The 21619-nt window shown below is 38.5% G+C and overlaps 3 protein-coding genes across 3 annotated transcripts in view; all 3 read right to left on the reverse strand.

The window, feature by feature from the left end:
• The window catches only part of LOC146462529 (uncharacterized), a 91291-nt gene that overhangs the window by 28704 nt on the left and 40968 nt on the right, over nt 1–21619 (reverse strand). The gene's annotated exons all lie outside the window — the stretch shown is intronic.
• Nucleotides 4744–21619, reverse strand: part of LOC146462534 (thioredoxin-like) — a 38890-nt gene continuing 22014 nt past the window's right edge. Inside the window, exon 6 of the mRNA XM_085085295.1 lies at nt 4744–4782. Within this exon, the coding sequence (XP_084941421.1) occupies nt 4759–4782 (24 nt within the window). The 3' untranslated portion in view covers nt 4744–4758. The remainder of the gene's footprint in view (nt 4783–21619) is intronic.
• On the reverse strand, nt 6146–8739 carry LOC146462535 (uncharacterized). The gene has a single exon (XM_085085277.1). The coding sequence runs from the start codon at nt 8345–8347 to the stop codon at nt 6725–6727; it is 1623 nt and encodes a 540-aa protein (XP_084941403.1). The 5' UTR covers nt 8348–8739; the 3' UTR covers nt 6146–6724.

The following is a 21619-nucleotide window of genomic DNA, read 5'->3' on the forward strand; positions in this document are numbered from 1 at the left end:
AGAAGGCACATCATTGTAGCGGCAATAAATATAACAATAATCTCCATTTGGTCAGCTTCCTATATTTTGACGGGAGTACAAGAACGTTTCACCGACAAATTTCGAGATTACTGCAAGATGCCATTTACATGAGTCACTTAGCTGAATTAGAGCAATATTTGATGGTACCACGCTTGGGAAGGCTACACGACCCCATCTAACACAAAGAGCCTAGGAGCATAATGTCTACAAGTTAATACGCATAACGGACACTTCAGTTTTCTGTGATTCGAGTTGGACACTCTTTTCCAAAGTTAACCTCTCTGAACGGACAGTGCTGATTTGTGTACTGTATCAATTGTTTAATATTCAGTCCGTCTGACCTAACGAGAAACTAAAAATGTCAGTAGAAAGCGAAGTCACGGACTTTTTTAAATGATTAAATTGAAAGTCGCGTTTGAACCTCTCAACAAACATTAATTTTAGTGCGAGAATAATGGCTTTATTGATCGTAAGCTTAAGGTTTGTTCAGTTTTAACTTAAGCTACAGTTAAAACTAAACATTGTTCTGTTGCTATCAAATTGTATTCTTTGGGGCCTCCAGAGGTGAGGCAAATTGTTATCGACGACTGCTTTCAACCGACAACTTTATTGAATGGACAAGTATTAGAGTTCGAAAATGCGTTTCCACACACGAAAAGTTTAGTTGTCGATAACCTGTATGTTTTGAGTGAGCCTGGAAACTTGCTGGTAATGATTAAATTAAATTGAATTGAATTAAATTGAAAGTCGCGTTTGAACTTCTCAACAAACATTAATTTTAGTGCGAGAATAATGGCTTTAATGATCGTAAGCTTAAGGTTTGTTCAGTTTTAACTTAAGCTACAGCTAAAACTAAACATTGTTCTGTTGCTATCAAATTGTATTCTTTAGGGCCTCCAGAGGTGAGGCAAATTGTTATCGACGACTATTTTCAATCGACAACTTAATTGAATCGACAAGTATTAGGCCTGGGGCAAACGTCGAATCTTAGTCGAACTTAATTCATCGAACCTATTAATTTTGAAATAGGCACCTGAATGGTGCGACGTTTGCCGCAATTAAGTTCGACTCAAATTAATTGGTTCGACTCCAGCATAAGTTCGACTTGCCAAGTCGGATAATGCGACAGTGGTTCGGCGTTACAGCAAACGCCGTTCTAAACACGCGCTGAACTCAATTCATAAATCATGCAAATTACAAAATAATTGATTCAAATCTGATGGACTGCGCAAACGTCACAAAAATACCGACTCCCCCATCTGCCAAACGCTATTTCCCCCCCTGACGAGCATGCGCTGTACAAAGACAAATTCGCGACCAGAAATGGCGAGCTTTCGAAAGCCATTGCTGACATCGCACAGCGTGATAGAAATGTGTTTTTCGTGTTTTATAAACACTAAATGTAAATGATTAAAATGCGAATTGCCTATTTGCAATAAATGCTCAGTGTTTGAGTGTTCTCTTCTATTTTTTGCAATTAATTGCCAAAGAAAAGCCGGACGAGCACTGTATTTCGGCATTTCGCTAAAAAGTCCTAGCAATAACTAGCCGCGCATCGAGTGAATAGGGACGTTACAAATGCAAGACGGTGACGCCAACGAAAACGTCATTTGAAAGTATAACTTTATTTCATTTGTGCTACTTCGCGATTATTTTAACTCATTCAACTGGTAAACAAACGAAAAACTACCGAGGAACCAAATTGGTAGGAGTACCGTTGAAGTTAACAACTGAGAATGAAAAAAGAATGAACAATGAAAAATTCACTGTCGCGTGTTCACGTTCTCCACAAAACCTTGAATTTGGTCATTTCACGTTGTTGTTTTGCAGGGGACGACGAAGAAATGTACCAGAATGTAAAGCGCACGTGCAGAGCGATTGTTTTGTTGTGGCGTTGTCGTCGTCGTCGCCGTGGTGTTTTCGGAAGTTCCCAAAATAGCACGGGGACACGTGCTTATTCCCGTGTTTCACGAAGTGCAACTTGTGAATTAGGGTCTACGCAGGTTCGACGTTTGGTACCACACTGGAATTAAGTCGACTCTTTGTCGAACCTATTTTTAATAAATTCGACGCGACTTAGATTCGACGTTTGCCCTAGGCCTTAGCGTTCGAAAATGCGTTTCCATACACGAAAAGTTTAGTTGTCGATAACCTGTATGTTTTGAGGGAGCCTGGAAACTTGCTTGTAATGCGCATGTGTACATTGTGCACGAGGACTTAAGTAATGGATGACTTACTCATACACGGGAGAAAGTTGTCGATAACAAAACTGCCGCGTTTGTTATCGACAACAAAGGCAGTTTACATTTTGAAAAGAAAAACTCCTTTGTTGTCGACGACTTTATATTTCACCATTTGCAGTCGATGACTTTATTTCCATACGAGATCTTTTGACATATATAACTTTTTGTTATCGACAGCTAAAAAGTTATCGATAACAATTTGTCTCGTCTATGGAGGCCCTTTAGTTTTAGCTTTTTATGGATAAAGCATAATTAAAAAACGTGTTTGTGACGTTTTTTCTTAGAGCCCCTTTACTACGGATATCCGGCAAATGCGGACACTTTTGCGTGTCCCTTTTGTGTTCGTATTAACCTGGTTTGTGATCGCAAAACCAAGTTTAAAGGATCAATGTCTTCCTTCGAGTTCGCCAAATAGCATGCCTTTGTTATACTGTATTGAAATACTATACTACCTTTATAGCTTTCAGAATCTGCCGGCCGCAGTAATGTTACCATCGGTATCATCTCTTTTTTTCGCTATAAATGTTTGAAATAAGGCCCAAAATAAATCATTGTTGATTAGCGAGGAGAAGAAAATTATTATTTAATCAAAAAATTTCTGTGTTAAAGGGTAAGCAACGGTTCTGCATAGACGTCATTATAACTCGTGTTAATTAATTTTTCTCACTTCCAAGGTTCGACCTTTATCAGTTTCGTACCATGTAGTGACGGAAGCTAAAACATAGCTGAAAGACTGACAGAGCGCTTAAACGATTAACTTTCGAACCTAAGTTTGAACTGCTCCCGTCCGTGAAGAAGACAAATACCACTGCAACACAGTGACCTGTAGCCAGTTTGAGAATACATATTGACTGCTACAACTCGAGAGGATTTCACGTCCGTAAAAACCCCCACTTAATTCTCACTATTCGGAGCTTTTGCAGTCTTTAGTTTGCAATTCAGCTCCGAGAGTCTACTAACTCTCTTCGTTAACGTTAACCTCAGCGTTTCTTTTTGTAACGATCTATTATAACAAAAAACAGTTTGTAGTCAAATATGTTTACCCACAGTATTGCAGAGTTCTTTGCGCACATCCTCTACAGCTTCACTCGCAATGTCGCCAAACACTATAATTTTAACGAAGACGAGAATCTCTCAGACTTGTTTGGCTACACTGAACGCTCTGGAGGACACAGGCAAGGAGTGGTATTGTCAACCTGTCGATGAAGTCATTTATGAAGAATACAGAGACAGCGAAGCAACTGCCGTGGATTATCTATCGACCAGCAGTGTTAATGCAAGGCTTATAGATGCGTGTTCAACAGAAGACAACGAAGAAACGCAGGAAACTCGCGAGGATACAGCAATGGCTTGGAAACAGCTCTGACCATCGATCTTTGGAACAATGTCGAGTTTATTTTGTTTTGGGTTTTTTATATCCGTGTTGAGTGCCTCAAACCTTGGTATCGTCTCTATCGTCATTTATTACCTCAGCTTTGAAACACTGCTCAGTTGTCAAGATCAATCCAAAACGGACTCGATTTCTTTGAAGCTGCAGTGGGTAATAACCCTTTCAAAAGTCTTATTCACCTGCTTTTTATACCAGCTGTTTTTCGTCAATGTCCTATTATTCTTTCGGCCGTTCCAAATATCAGGTCTCAAACTAAGAATTTTTCTTCTTTGACTCGTTCCCTTTTGTTTGGATTCTACTTATAGAATTGCTATGCAAGTTTTCGGAATCTGGATCGCAAACTTTAAGTTTAAAGATTTGCACCTAATTCCTTGCAGGATTGTATTTTTCTTTTCTATCTGTTCACAGATTTATATAAACGTCATAGGCATTTTTGTAACAGCCCTGGGAATAATACGCTTTAAGCTAATTTTACTGTTCGTTGCTCCCTGTGTTTTAACATATATGTTGCCGCTGTTCTGAGTTCCAAGTTAATTTACCCGGCGTACAACAGACAAGACAAAAACGGCAAAGTTATAATTGCAATATTTGCACCACTCATCGTAGTTTTTCTCAAAGGAGCATCACGTATTTGTGTTCAGCGGTTATGGTGTCGTATGAGCCATCCGGGAACTTCTTTCGTGCTGTTGGCCCCGCTGTATTGTGGGTCAGCGATAGTGCTTAGAGTTTTACAAGTGGATCTTCAGAGTTTGGAATCCGTTGCACTGATCGGAGTGATTCATGGGATTGCTGAAGTCATTGAACGCAGCAGCATGGTTCTGATAGACCATTTTTATAATCAAGCCTTGGAAAAGAGAAGAATTCCTTTGGGAGGTTTCCGCACCCCTCGTCGAGAGAGACTTACGGCTGACATCTGTATTATGAGCATGTTATATGAATCAATTGCGTGATAACCGTCAACGGCTTTCTGCATTTATATCAGTATTTTTACACAACTGACAATTCTCCTCTTCAGCTCCTTCAATCATTTGCCATCACCACCTCTGTTCCACTTGTTATTGAGAGGTTTTTCACTAGTGTATCTATAGCCATTAAAACTCGCTATCAGAACATGCCAATAATGGCGGTCTGGAGAAAACAATGGAGAAGGCACATTATCGTGGCATTGGTTAATATGGTAATTAACTCCGTTTGGTCAAGTTACGGTCTTTTAACGGCTGTAGAAGAACGTTTTAGAGACAAATTTCAAGACCACTGCGAGATGCCATTTAGCTAAGATGCTTAGCAGTCATTTCAGTTAGTGCAAAACAACCTCGGGAACGAGGATGAGCGCGGAATAGGCGAAAACGCCTCGAGCTCTGCTTGTAGGTAACTACGAAATTTCTTACGTTATCCTTTTTTCTCTGTGAATGGTTTGTGGTAGATTTACTTTTTGCCAGTTTGCTCTCGTCCAACCGACCGATGCAGATTGTGGCCGCTTTCCGAAAAAAGGAAGGAATTGAGGAGAGAGATACATGAATTGACAATAAAAAAAATTTATGTAAGAATTTTTTATTGTTTAGTACTGTCTGCATACCTTGTGGCTTTTTAACGAAATTTAAGTTAATCAAATTCATTTCCTTTCCAATTTCATCCCCAATTAACCGACCAGAAATTTTGTAACCACCGCGAAGGAAAGTGAACACCTAAGATTTTTTTTTTATTGACAATATCTATATTACCCTTACAATACGTACAAATAATACTTACAATACACTAGGATACAACGAAAGAAAAAAAATACAATTACATTCACTACTATGGCTTGCTTATTTCCGTTACATCTTACAAAGTACAAAGAAAAGTAATATACAGCTCTAGGTCACAAACTTTTTGTCAATTAAAGGTTTCCATTTATTGTAATAACGTTCAATTGAAATAGTCCTGGTTGATATTTGTTTTTCGATTTCAGCTTTGCTTATCACTATTGTTAGATAAGTACTAAAAGACAAAGGTTCTTTATAATACTGGAACAATATATATAGTATTTTGCAATTAGTAGGAGGTGATTAGTTAAATTACAAAGGTTGTCGTTATCTATGATACCATATAAGATTTTTGCGGTTGACAATTTTAGTTTTATTGTAGTATGAGTCTCATACCATTCCAGAAAGATTTTCCAGAACTCTGATACCACCGGACATGAATCGAAACAAGCATATGTTTTAGATCTTGTTTTGTTTTTGAACATAAATAGCAAAGATCACTGCTCACCAGTTTAGCTTTAAATAATTTGCTTGTAGTAAAAACTATATCATGTAATGTATTTGGTCCGGTTTTAACCCATTGGCAATAAGGCGTTGTTTTGCGGTGGGTTCTTCAAATATACGCTTCACGAAACTTTTGTGTATGGCTTTGGTTGTTAGTAAACGCCTAAGATGCTCCCTGCCCATTTTTCCCTTTCTAGTACAAAAAAACAACAACAACAACAAATTAAAATTCAAATTTTTAATAACAAATACATATATATATAGCAATTAAATATACATTGAACGCAAAACAAACTACAATGCCTAAGATAAAGCTATACACTACGGCTAACTTTTACAAAGTTCGCTTGGTCGACCAGTCCTGAGTTGTGGGCAGATCAACCTCTGCTGATAACAACTGCAGCGCTTAGCGTATATCCCCGGTCTGGTAGACCGAGGTGGAAGGAATAAGCCCAAAAATGGAAAATTTGCATCGGTTTCAGACAATTAACCTGTCTTAACAACTCTACAATCATATCAGATAGAAATAATCATTTTTAATCAAGCAATTGCAAGTGAACATTCCCTGCGATCCTGCAATTGTTTGCGATCATAGGAAAACCAACTGAAGCTTAACCGGCCGCGAATTTTCAACTCGACCAAACAGGTTGAAAGAACTCGCGCAGTTACTTGAGACTTATGCTATTGCTAGAAAGTTAACTTAGGCGCGAAAAATCATTGCGATTTTAATGAAATCATTTTATCTCAGGTCAGTCGTCAATTCTGCGCTCATCCTTGTTCCCGAGGTTGTTGTGCACTAACTGAAATGACTCCTAAGCATCTTAGCTGAATGGCATCTCGCAGTGGTCTTGAAATTTGTCTTTAAAACGCTCTTGTACAGCCGTTAAAAGACCGTAACTTGACCAAATGGAGATAATGACCATATTAGCCACTCCCACGATAATGTGCCTTTTCCATTGTTTCCGCCAGACCGCCATTATTGGCATGTTCTGATAGCGAGTTTCAATGGCTATAGATACACTAGTGAAAAACCACTCAATAACAAGTGGAACTGAGGTGGTGATGGCAAATGATTGAAGGAGCTGAAGAGGAGAATTGTCAGTTGTGTAAAAATACTGATATAAATGCAGAAAGCCGTTAACGGATATCACCGCACTTGATTCATACAACATACTCAAAATACAGATGTCAGCCGTAAGCCTTTCTCGACGAGGGGTACGGAAACCTCCCAAAGGAATTCTTCTCTTTTCCAAAACTTGATTATAAAAATGGTCTATCAGAACCATGCTGCTACGTTCAATGACTTCTGCAATCCCATGAATCACTCCGATCAGTGCAACGGATTCCAAGCTCTGAAGATCCACTTGTAAAACTCTAAGCATTATCGCAGACCCACAATACACCGGGACCAACAGCACAAAAGAAGTTCCTGGATGGCTGATTCGACACCATAACCGCTGAACACAAATACGTGATGCTCCTTTTAGGAAAACTGCGATGAGTGGCGCAAATATCGCAATTATAACTTTGCCGTTTTTGTCTTGTTTGTTGTACGCTGGGTAAACTAAGTGAGAAAACAGATCAGCGACAACATTTGTTAAAACACAGGGAACAACGAACAGTAAAATTAACTTGAAGCGTATAATTCCAGGCCTGTTACAAAAATGTCTCGCGATCATGTAAATCTGTGAACAGATAGATAAGAAATATAGAATCTGGCTAGGAATTTCTTGTATAGTTTGAATCTTTAATTGTTTGATCGAGATTCCGAACACTTGAATACCTATCCTATAAGCAGAATCTAAACAAAAGGGAACGAGAAAAAGAAGAAAAATTCTTAGCTTGAGACCTGATATTTGGAACGGCCGAAAGAAAAATAGGACATTGAAGAAAAACAGCTGGTTTACAAAGCAGGTGAAGAATACTTTTGAAATGGTTATCACCCACTGCAGCTTAATCGGAATCGAGTCCGCTTTAGATTGATCTTGACAACTGAGCAGTGTTTGATAGGTGAGGTAATAAACAGCAATAGAGACGATACCAACGATTGTGGCACTCAACACGGATATAAAAAACCCAAAACAAAATGAACTCAACACTGTTCGAAAGATCGATGGTCTGAGCTGTTTCCACGCCATTGCTGTATCCTCGCGTGTTTCCTGCGTTTCTTCGTTGTCTTCTGTTGAACACGCATCTATAAGCCTCGCATTTACGCTGCTTCTCGGCAGATAATCCATGGCAGTTGCTTCGCTGTCGCTGTATTCTTGATAAATAACTTCATCGACGGGTTGACAATACCATTCTTTGCCTGTGTTCTCCAAAGCGTTGTACCCAAACAACTCTGAGAGATTCTCGTCTTCGTTAATGTTATAGTGTTCGGCGACATTGCGAGTGAAGCTGTAGAGGATGTGCCCAAAGAACTCTGCAATAGTGTGGGTAGACATATTTGACTATAAACTGTTTTTTGTTATAATAGCCTGATCGTTATAAAAAGAAACGCTGAGGTTTAACGATGAGAGTTAGTAGACTCTCGGAGCTTAATTCCAAAATAAAGACTGCAAACTCTGCGAATAGTGAGAATTAAGTGGCGTTGTTACGGACGTGAAATCCTTTCCAGCTGTAGCAGTCAATATGTATTCTTCAACTGCCTTCAGGTTTGTGTTGCAGTGCTATTTGTCTTCTTCACCGACGGGCGCAGTCTAAACTTAGGTTCGAAAGTTAATCGCTTAAGCGCTGTGTCAGTCTTTCAGCTGGTATATTTGGCCGTATCTCAAAAATTCAGCCAAAAAGAGATGATACCGATGGCAATATTACTACGTCCGGTAGATTCTGAAAGGTATACAGGAAATATAGTATTAGTATTATCACGAAGGTATGCTCTTTTAGGAAGACGAAGAAAGACATCAATCATTTCAACTTGGTTTTGCGATCACAGTTGTCGTTTTCAAATACAGTGGAACGCGGTTAATACGGACACCAAAGGGACACGCATATTAAGTGCCCGTATTTTCCTGGTGTCCGTAGAAAGCGAGCTCCCAGAATATACGTCACGGACACATGCTTTTTAACTATTATGTTTTATTGATACAAAGATAAGACAAAAGCATTTAATTTACAAGCAACAAAACGGTGTTTAATGTTTTAACTGTAGCTTAAGTTAAAACTGAAGAATTGGGCGACCACTCAACCCTCGCTTCCCTTGACCACGATTATCCTCTTTTCGAAAGAATTGTTATGCAAGTTTTCGGAATCTCAATCGCAAACTTAAGTGTAAAACTATACAAGAAATTCCTTGCCCGATTATATTTTACTTTTTCTCTGTTCACAGATTTACATCATCGCGAGGGCTTTTTGTAACAGGCCTGGAATTATACGTCTCAAGTTAATTTTGCGGTTCGTTGTTCCCTGTGTTTTAAGAAGTGTTTCCGCCTATTTGCTTTACAGCTTAATTTACCCAGCGTACAAAAGACAGGACAAAAACGACAAAGTTATAATTGCGATATTTGCACCACTCATCACAGTTTTTCGCAAAGGGGCATCGTGTTTTTGTGTTCAGCAGTTATGGTGTCGTATAAGCCATCCGGGAACTTCTTTCGTGTTGTTAGTCCCGCTGTATTGTGGGTCAGCTATATCGTTGAGAGTTTGACAAGTGGATATTCAGAGTTTGGAATCCGTTGCACTGATTGGAGTGATTCATGGGATTGCAGAAGTCATTGAACGTAGCAACATGGTTCTGATGGACCATTTTTGTAATCAAGTCTCGGAAAAGAGAAGAATTCCTTTAGGAGGTTTCCGTACCCCTCGTCGAGAGAGACTTACAGCTGACATCTGTATTATGAGCATGTTGTATGAATCAAGTGCGGTGTTATCCGTCAATGGCTTAGTGTATTTATATCAGTATTTTTACACAAGTGACAATTCTCCTCTTCAGCTCCTTCAGTCATTTGCCATCACCACCTCAGTTCCACTTGTTATTTAGTGGTTTTTCAACAGTGTATCTATAGCTATTGAAACTCGCTACCAGAAAATGTCAATAATGGCATCATATTTTCTGGGCTATTTCTTTGTCCCTGGTGCCTTGGGATGCCTAATATTTGTATTTCGTATAACAATTGACAATTTTCTCAGGGGTAAGTCCATACATTTTGGCCAAAAATGACCAAAGTCGCCATTTTTCACTTGTTTCTCAAGTGTATTAAGGCTTGACCAGCCTAATTGTTATGCACATTTTTATTTGGAAGGTAAGCATTTGTCCGATCTCTGTGAAACTTGGCAAACAGTTTATTATCGGTGTCCTTATTAATTTTTTAAAATTTGCTGTATCAGATTCTAGTCACGTGACCTGAAAACGACTTATAACGGTTAAAATCCTTACTCAAAAATGGGGAACAAAAAGCTACATTATATCAATTTTGTTTGTTGCTTACTCGATGAGCCCTTCTAACGGCTTTGTCATCCCGCCTTTTAATGATGTCCACATCTTAAGAGTAACGGTCAATTAAGGAAAATAGGTCACGTGACATGATAAATGTCCAAATATCTTAAAAGGTAAATAGCGAGTACCACCTTCAAAGGCGGAATTAGGTAGGCACAGTTGTACTAAACATTTTAATGCCAAACGTTTTCAAACTTTTGGAGTATTAATGTTCCCCATTTTAAAAAACAAGTTATGTGACGTCATCAACTAAGGAATGTCACGTGACACTTAAGAAGACTTCTGTTTGGTCAAGCAAGTCCGGCAATTTATGGAATAAATTTCCTTTATAGTGTAAATTATTTTCTCAACAGAGAAGAAAGGTTCCTTAACATCTTTGCTAGGGGTCTTTGAAACTTGAGTTATCTCCCTAGCGATCTTGGCGTATGGTAAAACTCCCTTGGGAACCGAAAGAGTGTCTCAGGGGACGTTTTTGGACACACTGATTTGATTGGAAGCTTTTAAAACAATATTTGTATTTCGTCTAAAAATCGACTTTTCTCCAAGGGGTTATTCCAGGGTTTTTGGTCAAAAATGGCCAAATTTTGAAGTCGGCATTTTTCAATTGTTTATGTCCCTAGGGATCTCGGCGTGTCGTAAAACTCCATTGGAAATAGTTTTTTAAGTGAAAACAACGCTCTGACAAAAAATGTTTTGTTTTACTCTCCTCCTGACTTAATCTTTTTTTTGCTATTTCTTTGCCCCTTCTTCCTTGGGAGGCCTGAAAAGTGTCATACTGATTCGATAAGAACCTTTTTCAAAGAATATTGGTATTTCGTCAAAAAATCGACTTTTTTCCAAGGGGTAAGTCCATGGTGTTTGGCCAAAATTGACCAAATTTTAAAGTCCGCATTTCTCACTTGTTTATGTCCCTAGGGATCTCAGAGTCTCGCAAAACGCCCTTGGGAATCATTTTTAAGTCCAAATAACGCCCTACCAAAGAATTTTCTGTTTAACTCTCACCTTGACTTCATCTTTCGTGGGCTATTTCTTTGTCTGTTGTGCCTTGAGGGGCCTAAAAAGTATCTCAGGGGACGTTTTTTGAAACACTGATTCGATTGGAAGCTATCAAAAGAATATTTGTATTTTGTCCAAAAATCGACTTTTTACCAAGGGATTAGTCCACGGTTTTTGGTCAAAAATGGCCAAATTTTGAAGTCGGTATTTTTCACTTCTTTATGTTACTAGGGATCTCAGAGTGTTGCAAAACGCCCTGGAGAATCATTTTTAATTGCAAGTAACGCCCTGACAAAGAATTTTCTGTTCATATCTCACCCTGACTTCATCTTTTGTGGGCTATTTCTTTGTCCCTTGTCCCTAAGGAGGCCTAAAAGGTGTCTCAGGGGACGTTTTCGGACACACTGATTCGATTGGAAGCTTATAAAAGAATATTTGTATTTCGTCCAAAAATCACCTTTTTTCCAAGGGGTTAGTCTAGGGTTTTTGGTCAAAAATGGCCAAATTTTAAAGTCGGCCTTTTTCACTTGTTTATGTCCCTAGGGATCTCAGGGTGTCGCAAAACGCCCTTGGGAATAAATTTTTAAGTGCAAATAACGCCCTAACAAAGAATTTTCTGTTTAACTCTCACGCTGACTTCATCTTTTGTTGGTTATTTCCATGTCCCTTATCCCTTGGGAGCCTTAAAATGTGTCTCAGGGGACGTTTCTTCACACACTGATTCGATTGGAAGCTTTTCATAGAATACTTGTATTTCGTCCAAAAATCGACCTTTTTCCAAGGGGTTACTCCATCGTTTTTGGTCAAAAATTACCAAATTTTGAAGTCGGCATGTTTCACTTGTTTATGTCCCTAGGGATCTTAGAGTGTCGCAAAATGCCCTTGGGAATCATTTTTAAGTCCAAATAACGCCCTACCAAAGAATTTTCTGTTTAACTCTCACCTTGACTTCATCTTTTGCGGGCTATTTCTTTGTCCGTTGTCCCTTGGGAGGCCTAAAAAGTGTCTTAGGGGACGTTTTTGGGAACACTAATTCGATTGGAAGCTTTTAAAAGAATATTTGTATTTCGTCCAAAAATCGACTTTTTTCCAAGGGGTTAGTCCACGGTTTTTGAACTAAAATGGCCAAATTTTGAAGTCGGTATTTTTTACTTCTTTATGTTACTAGTGATCTCAAAATCTCGTGAAACGCCCTTGGGAAACATTTTAAGTGCAAAGAACACCCTGACAAAGAATTTTCTGTTTAACTCTTACCCTGAGTTCATCTTTTGTGGGCTATTTCTTTGTCCCTACTCCCTTGGAAGGCCTAAAAAGTTTCTTAGGGGACGTTTTCGGACACACTGATTCGATTAGAAGCTTTTAAAAAAATATTTGTATTTCGTTTAATAATGGACTTTTTTCCAAGTGGGTTAAACCAGGGTTTTTGCTCAGAAATGGCCACACTTTGAAGTCTGCATTTTTTACTTGTTTATGTTCCTTCGGATCTCAGAATGTCGGAAAACGCCCTTGGGAATCATTTTTAAATGCAAATAACGCCCTGACAAAGAATTTTCTGTTTTGACCGTCACGCTGATTTCATCTTTTGTGGGCTATTTCTTTGTCCCTTGTCCCTTGGGAAGCCTAAAAAGTGTCTCAGGGGACGTTTTTGGACACACTGATTCAATTGGAAGCTTTTAAAACAATATTTGTATTTCGTCCAAAATCAACTTTTTTCCAAGGGGTTAGTCCAGGGTTTTTTGTCAAAAATAGCCAAATTTTTAAGTTGGCATGTTTCACTTGTTTATGTTCCTAGGGATCTAAGTTTGTTGCAAAACGCCCTTGGGAATCATTTTTAAGTGCAAATAACGCCCTGACAAAGAATTTTCTGTTTAACTCACACCCTGACTTCATCTTTTGTGGGCTATTTCTTTGTCCCTTGTCCCTTGGGAGGCCTAAAAAGTGTCTCAGGGGACGTTTTTGGACACACTGATTCGATTGGAAGCTTTTAAAAGAATATTTTAGTTTCGTCCAAAAATCGACTTTTCTCCAAGGGGTTAGTCCAGGGTTTTTTTGTCAAAAATGGCCAAATTTTAAAGCCAACATTTTTTTCTTGTTTATATTCCCAGGGATCTCAAAATTCGGAAAACGACCTTTGGAATCATTTTTAAGTGCGAATAACGCCCTGACAAAGAATTTTCTGTTTAACTCTCACTCTGACTTCATCTTTTGTGGGCTATTTCTTTTTCCCTTGTTCCTTGGGAGGCCTACAACGTGTCTTAAGGGACGTTTTTGGACACAGTGATTCGATTGGAAGCTTTTAAAAGAATAATATTATTTCGTCCAAACATCGACTCCTTTCCAAGCGGTTAGTCCAGGGTTTTTAGTCAAAAATGCCCAAATTTTAAAGTCGGTATTTTTAACTTGTTTATGCCCCTAGGGATCTCTGAATGTCGCAAAATACCCTTGGGAATCATTTTTAAGTGCAAATACCGCCCTTACAAACAATTTTCTATTTAACTCTCATCCTGACTTCATCTTTTGTGGGTTATTTCTTTGTCCCTTGTCCCTTGCGAGGCCTAAAACGTGTCTCAGGGGACGTTTTCGGACACACTGATTCAATTGGAAGCTTTAAAAAGAATATTTGTATTTCGTCCAAAAATCAGCTTTTTTTCCAGGGTTTTTAGTCAAAAATGGCTAAATTATGAAGACAGCATTTTTCACTTGTTTATTTTCCTAGGCATCTCAGTATATCACAAAATGCTCCTAGGAATCATTTTTAAGTGCAAATAACGCCCTGACAAAGAATTTTCTGTTCAAGTCTTATCCTGACTTTATCTTTTGTGTGCCTTTTTTTTGTCCCTTGTCCCTTGTCCCTTGGAAGGCCTAAAAAGTGTCTCAGGGAACGTTTTTGGACACGCCAATTCGATTGACAGCTTTTAAAAGATTATTTGTATTTCGTGAAAAAAAAGTCTTTTTTCCAAGGGGTTAGTCCAGGGTTTTTGGTCAAAAATGGCCAAATTTTGAAGACGGCATTTTTCACTTGTTTATGTCTTTAGGGATCTCAGTGTGTCGCAAAACGCACTTGGGAATCATTTTTAAGTGCAAATAACGCCCTGACAAAGAATTTTCCTTTTAACTCTCACTCTGACTTCATCTTTTGCGGGCTCTTTCTTTGTCCCTTGTCCTTTGGGAGGCCTAAAAAGTGTCTCAGGGGACGCTTTCGGACACACTTATTAAATTGGAAGCTTTTAAAAGAATATTTGAATTTTGTCCAAAAATCGACTTTTTTCCAAGGGGTTAATCCAGGGTTTTTTGTCAAAAATGGCCAAATTTTAAAGTCCGCATTTTTCACTTGTTTATGTCCCTAGGGATCTCAGAGTGTCGCAAAACGCCCTTGGGAATCACTTTTAAGTCCAAATTTTCAGGGTTTTTGGTCAAAAATGGCCAAATTTGAAAGCCAACATTTTTTTCTTGTTTATATTCCCAGGGATCTCAAAATTCGGAAAACGACCTTTGGAATCATTTTTAAGTGCGAATAACGCCCTGACAAAGAATTTTCTGTTTAACTCTCACTCTGACTTCATCTTTTGTGGGCTATTTCTTTTTCCCTTGTCCCTTGGGAGGCCTACAACGTGTTTAAGGGACGTTTTTGGACACAGTGATTTGATTGGAAGCTTTTAAAAGAATAATATTATTTCGTCCAAAAATCGACTCCTTTCCAAGCGGTTAGTCCAGGGTTTTTAGTCAAAAATGCCCAAATTTTGAAGTCGGTATTTTTAACTTGTTTATGCCCCTAGGGATCTCTGAATGTCGCAAAATACCCTTGGGAATCATTTTTAAGTGCAAATAACGCCCTGACAAAGAATTTTCCTTTTAACTCTCACCCTGACTTCATCTTTTGTGGGCTATTTCTTTGTCCCTTGTCCCTTAAGAGGCCAAAAACGTGTCTCAGGTGACGTTTTCGGACACATTGATTCGATTAGAAGCTTTTAAAAAAATATTTGTATTTCGCCAAAAAATCGACTTCTTTTAAATGGGTCAGTCCAGGGTTTTTGGTCAAAAATGGCCAAATTTTTAAGACGGCATTTTCCACTTGTTTATGTGTTTAGGGATCTCAGAATGTCGCAAAACGCACTTGGGAATCATTTTTAAGTGCAAATAACGCCCTGACAAAGAATTTTCTGTTTAACTCTCACCATGAATTCATCTTTTGTGGGCTAGTTCTTTGTCCCTTGTCCTTTGGGAGGCCTAAAAAGTGTCTCAGAGCACGTTTTCGGACACACTGATTAAATTGGAAGCTTTTAAAAGAATATTATTATTTCGTCCAAAAATCGACTTTTTTCCAAGGGGTTGGTCCAGGGTTTTTGGTCAAAAATGGCCAAAATTTGAAGTCGGCATTTTTAACTTGTCTATGTCCCTAGGGATCTCAGAATGTCACAAAACGCCGTTGGAGATCATTTTTAAGTGCAAATAACGCCCTGACAAAGAATTTTCTGTTTATATCTTACCCTGACTTTATCTTTTGCGGGCTATCCCTTTGTCCGTTGTCCCTTGGGAGGCTAATAAGTGTCTCAGGGGTCGTTTTCGGACACACTGATTCGATTGGAGGCTTTTAAAAAAATATTTGTATTTCGCCCAAAAATCGACCTTTTTCCAAGGGGTTACTCCAAGGTTTTTGGTCAGAAATGGCCAAATTTTGAAGTCGGCATTTTTCACTTGTTTATGTCCCTAGGGATCTGAGTTTGTCGAAAAACGCCCTTGGGAATTATTTTTAAGTGCAAATAACGCCCTGACAAAGAATTTTCTGTTAAACTCTTATCCTGACTTCATCTTTTGTGGGCTATTTCTTTGTCCCTTGTGCCTTGGGAGGCCTAAAACGTGTCTCAGGGGACATTTTCGGACACACTGATTCAATTGGAAGCTTTAAAAAGAATATTTGTATTTCGTCTAAAAACCGCCATTTTTTCCAGGGTTTTTAGTCAAAAATGGCTAAATTATGAAGACAGCATTTTTCACTTGTTTATGTCCCTAGGCATCTCAGAATATCACAAAATCTTCCTGGGAATCATTTTTAGTGGAAATAATCGCCGACTCGATTGACAGCTTTTAAAAGATTATTTGTATTTCGTGAAAAAAAAGTCTTTTTTCTAAGGGGTTAGTCCAGGGTTTTTGGTTAAAAATGGCCAGAATTTGAAGACGGCATTTTTAACTTGTTTATGTCTTTAGGGATCTCAGTGTGTCGCAAAACGCACTTGGGAATCATTTTTAAGTGCAAATAACGCCCTGACAAAGAATTTTCCTTTTAACTCTCACTCTGACTTCATCTTTTGTGGGCTCTTTCTTTGTCCCTTGTCCTTTGGGAGGCCTAAAAAGTGTCTCAGGGGACGCTTTCGGGCACACTTATTTAATTGGAAGCTTTTAAAAGAATATTTGAATTTCGTCCAAAAATCGACTTTTCTCCAAGGGGTTAATCCAGGGTTTTTTGTCAAAAATGGCCAAATTTTAAAGTCCGCATTTTTCACTTGTTTATGTCCCTAGGGATCTCAGAGTGTCGCAAAACGCCCTTGGGAACCATTTTTAAGTGCAAATAACGCCCTACCAAAGAATTTTCTGTTTAACTCTCACCTTGACTTCATCTTTTGCGGGCTATTTCCTTGTCCGTTGTCCCTTGGGAGGCCTAAAATGTTTCTTAGGGGACGTTTTTGGGCATATTAATTCGATTGGAAGCTTTTAAAAGAATATTTGTATTTCGTCCAAAAATAGACTCTTTTCCAAGCGGTTATACCAGGGTTTTTGGTCAGAATTGGCCAAATTTTATAGTCGGCATTTTTCACTTGTTTCTGTCCCTAGGGATCTAAGTTTGTCGCAAAACGCCCTCGGGAACTATTTTTAAGTGCAAATAACGCCCTTACAAAGAATTTTCTGTTTAACTCTCATCCTGACTTTATCTTTTGTGGGCTATTTCTTTGTCCCATGTGCCTTGGGAGGCCTAAAAAGTATCTCCGGGGACGTTTTGGACACACCGATTCGATTGGAAGCTTTTTAAAGAATATTTGTATTTCGTCCAAAAATCGACTTTTTTCCAACAGGTTAGTCCAGGGTTTTTGGTCAAAAATGGCCAAATTTTCAAGTCGGCATTTTTTACTTGTTTATGTCCCTAGGGATCTCAGGGTGTCGCAAAACGCCCTTGGGAATCATTTGTAAGTGCAAATAACGCCCTAACAAAGAATTTTCTGTTAAACTCTCACGCTGACTTCATCTTTTGTGGGCTATTTCTTTGTCCGTTGTGCCTTGGGAGGCCTAAAAAGTGTCTCAATGGACGTTTTTGGGCACACTGATTCAATTGGAAGCTTTTAAAAGAATATTTGTATTTCGTCCAAAAATCGCCTTTTTTCCAATGGGTTAGTCCACGGTTTTTGAATTTAAATGGCAAAATTTTGAATTTGGTATTTTTCACTTCTTTATGTTACTAGGGATCTCACAGTGTCCCAAAACTCCCTTGGGAATCATTTTTAAGTCCAATTAACGCCCTACCAAAGAATTTTCTTTTACACTCTTACCTTGACTTCATCTTTTGTGGGCTATTTCTTTGTCCATTGTCTCTTGGGAGGCCTAAAATTGTTCTCAGGGGACGTTTTTGGGCACATTTATTCGATTGGAAGCTTTTAAAAGAATATTTGTATTTCGTCCAAAAATCGACTTTTTTCCAAGGGGCTAATCCACGGTTTTTGGTCAAAAATGGCCAAATTTTGAAGTCGGCATTTTTCACTTGTTTTTGTCCCCAAGGATCTTAGAATGTCGCAAAATGCCGTTGGGAATCATTTTTAAGTGCAAATAACGCCCTGACAAAGAATTTTCTGTTCAACTTTCTCGCTGACATTATCTTTTGTGGGCCATTTCTTTGTCCGTTGTGCCTTGGGAGGCTTAAAAAGTGTCTTAGGAGACGTTTTTGGACACACTGTATGGAATTGGAAGCTTTTAAAAGAATATTTGTATTTTGTCCAAAACTCGCCTTTTTCCCAAGGGGTTAGTCCAGGCTTTTAAGTAAAAAATGGGCAAATTTTGAAGTCGGCTTTTTTCACTTTTTTATGTCCATAAGGATCTCAGAATGTCGCAAAACGCCCTTGGGAATTATTTTTAAGTGATAATAACGCCCTGACAATAAATGGTTTTTTTTGGACACCCTGATTTGATTGGAAGCTTTTAAAAGAATATTTGTATTTCGTCCAAAAATCGACTTTTTTGCATGGGGTTAGTCTAGGGTTTTTGGTTAAAATTTGCCAAATTTTGAAGTCGGTATTTTTTACTTGTTTATGTCCCTACGGATCTCAGAATTTCACAAAATGCCGTTGGGAATCATTTTTACGTGCAAATAACGCCCTGACAAAGAATTTTCCTTTTAACTCTCACCCTGACTTCATTTTTTGTGGGCTATTTCTTTGTTCCTTGTCCTTTGGGATGCCTTAAAAGTGTCTCAGGGGACGTTTTTTGCAACACTGATTCGATTGGAAGCCTTTAAAAGAATTTTTGTATTTCGTCCAAAAATCGACTTTTTTCAAAGGGGTAGTCCTTGGTTTTTGGTCAAAAATGGCCAAATTTTGAGGACGGCATTTTTAACTTGTTTATGTGTTTAGGGATCTCAGAATGTCGCAAAACGCCCTTGGGAATCATTTTAAGTGCAAATAACGCCCTGACAAAGAATTTTCCTTTTAACTCTTACCCTGACTTCATCTTTTGTGAGCTATTTCTTTGTCCCTTGTCCTTTAGGAGGCCCAAAAAGTGTCTCAGGGGACGTTTTTGGACACACTTATTCGATTGGAAGCTTTTGAAAGAATATTTGAATTTGGTCCAAAAATTGACTTATTTCCAAGGGGTTAGTCCAGGGTTTTTGGTCAAAAATGGCCAAATTTTGAAGTCGGCATTTTTTTCTTGTTTATGTCCCTAGGGATCTCAGAATGTCGGAAAACGCTTTTTGGAATTATTTTTAAGTGCAAATAACGCCCTGACAACGAATTTTTTGTTTAACTCTCACCATGAATTCATTTTTTTGTGGGTTATTTCTTTGTCCTTTGTCCTTTGGGAGGCCTTAAAAGTGTCTCAGGGAACGGTTTCGGACACACTGATTCAATTGGAAGCTTCAACTCTCACCCTGACTTCATCGTTTGTGGGCTATTTCTTTGTCCCTTGTCCCTTGGGAGGCCTAAAAAATGTTTAAGGGGACGTTTTTGGACACATTGATTCGATTGGAAGCTTTTAAAAGAATATTTGTATTTCGTCGAAAACTTCGCCTTTTCCCAAGGGCTTAGTCTAGGCTTTTTAGTAAAAAATGGCCAAATTTTGAAGTCGGCATTTTTTACTTGTTTATGTATATATATAATTCAATATATATATAATATATATAATTCAATTGGAAGCTTTAAAAAGAATATTTGTATTTTGTTCAAAACTCGACTTTTCTTCCAGGGTTTTTAGTCAAAAGTGGCTAAATTATCAGGACGGCATTTTTCACTTGATTATGTCCCTAGGGATCTCAGAATATCACAAAATGCCCCTGGGAATCATTTTTAAGTGCAAATAACGCTCTTGACAAAGAATTTTCTGTTCAACTCTTATCCTGACTTCATCTTTTGTGGGCCTTTTTTTGTCCCTTGTCCCCTGTCCCTTGGGAGGCCTAAAAAGTGTCTAAGAGGACCTTTTTGGACACGCCGATTCGATTGGAACCTTTTAAAAGATTATTTGTATTTCGTCAAAAAAAGTCTTTTTTCCAAGGGATTAGTCCAGGGTTTTTGGTCAAAAATGGCCAAATTTTGAAGTCGGCATTTTCACTTGTTTTAGTCTTTAGGGATCTCAGTGTGTCGCAAAACGCACTTGGGAATCATTTTTAAGTCCAAATAACGCCCCGACAAAAAATTTTCCTTTCAACTCTCACCCTGACTTCATCTTTTGTGGGCTATTTCTTTGTCCCTTGTCCCTTGGGAGGCCCAAAAAGTATCTCAGGGGACGTTTTCGGACACACTGATTCAATTGGAAGCTTTAAAAGAATATTTTTACTTCGTCCAAAAATCGACTTTTTTCCAAGGGGTTAGTCCAGGGTTTTTGGTAGAAAATGGCCAAATTTCTGAAGTCGGCTTTTTCTTTTTCTTTATGTCGCTAGGGATCTCAGAATGTCGGAAAACGCCCTTTGGAATCATTTTTAAGTGCAAATAACGCCCTGACAAAGAGTTGTCTCTTTAACTCTCAACCTGAATTTATCTTTTGTGGGCTATTTCTTTGTCCTTTGGGAGAGCTTAAAAGTGTCTCAGGGGACGTTTTTGGACACACTGCTTCGATTGGAAGCTTTTAAAGGAATATTTGAATTTCGTCCAAAAATCGACTTTTTTCCTAGGGGTTAGTCAAGAGTTTTTGGTCAAAAATGGCCAAATTTGCAAGTCGGCATTTTTTACTTGTTTATGTCCCTAGGGGTCTCAGAGTGTTGCAAAACGCCCTTAGGAATCCTTTTTAAGTGCAAATAACGCCCTGACAAAGAGTTGTCTCTTTAACTCTCAACCTGACTTTATCTTTTGTGGGCTATTTCTTTGTCCCTTGTCCCTTGAGAGGCCTAAAAGGTGTCTCAGGGGACGTTTTTGGACACACTGTTTCGATTGGAAGCTATTAATAGAATATTTGAATTTCCTCCAAAATTCGACTTTTTTCCAAGGGGTTAGTCCAGGATTTTTAATAAAAAATGGCCCAAATTTTGAAGTCGGCATTTTTCACTTGTTTATGTCCCTACGGATCTCAGAGTGTCGCAAAACGCCCTTGGGAATCATTTTTAAGTGCAAATAACGCCCTGACGTCAAGGAATGTTGTTTACAACTCTTACCCTTGCTTCATCTTTTAAGGGCTATTTCTTTGTCCCTTCTCCTTTGGGAGGCCTAAAAAGTGTGTCAGGGGACTTTTTTTGACACACTGATTTAATTGGAAGCTTTTAAAAGATAATTTGCATTTTGACCAAAAATCGACTTTTTTCAACAGGTTATTCCAGAGTTTTTTGGTCAGAAAAGGCCAAATTTGAAAGTCGGCATTTTTTACTTGTTCATGTCCCTAGGGATCTTATGGTGTCGCAAAACGCGCTTGGGAATCATTTTTAAGTACAAATAACGCCCTGACAAAGAGTTTTCTGTTTAACTCTCACCCTGACTTTATCTTTTGTGGGCTATTTCTTTGTCCGTTGTCTCTTGGGAGGCTTAAAAAGTGTCTCAGTGGACGTTTTTGGACACACTGATTCGATTGGAAGCTTTTAAAAGAATATTTGTATTTCGTCCAA

This window comes from Pavona decussata, unplaced genomic scaffold (assembly GCF_977016875.1).
Source record: "Pavona decussata unplaced genomic scaffold, jaPavDecu1.1 SCAFFOLD_186, whole genome shotgun sequence".
Taxonomy (NCBI): Eukaryota; Metazoa; Cnidaria; class Anthozoa; order Scleractinia; family Agariciidae; genus Pavona; species Pavona decussata.

Coding starts and splice junctions, on each gene's coding strand:
- LOC146462535 (XM_085085277.1), bottom strand. CDS start 8,347: ATGTCTACCCACACTATTGCAGAGTTCTTTGGGCACATCCTCTACAGC.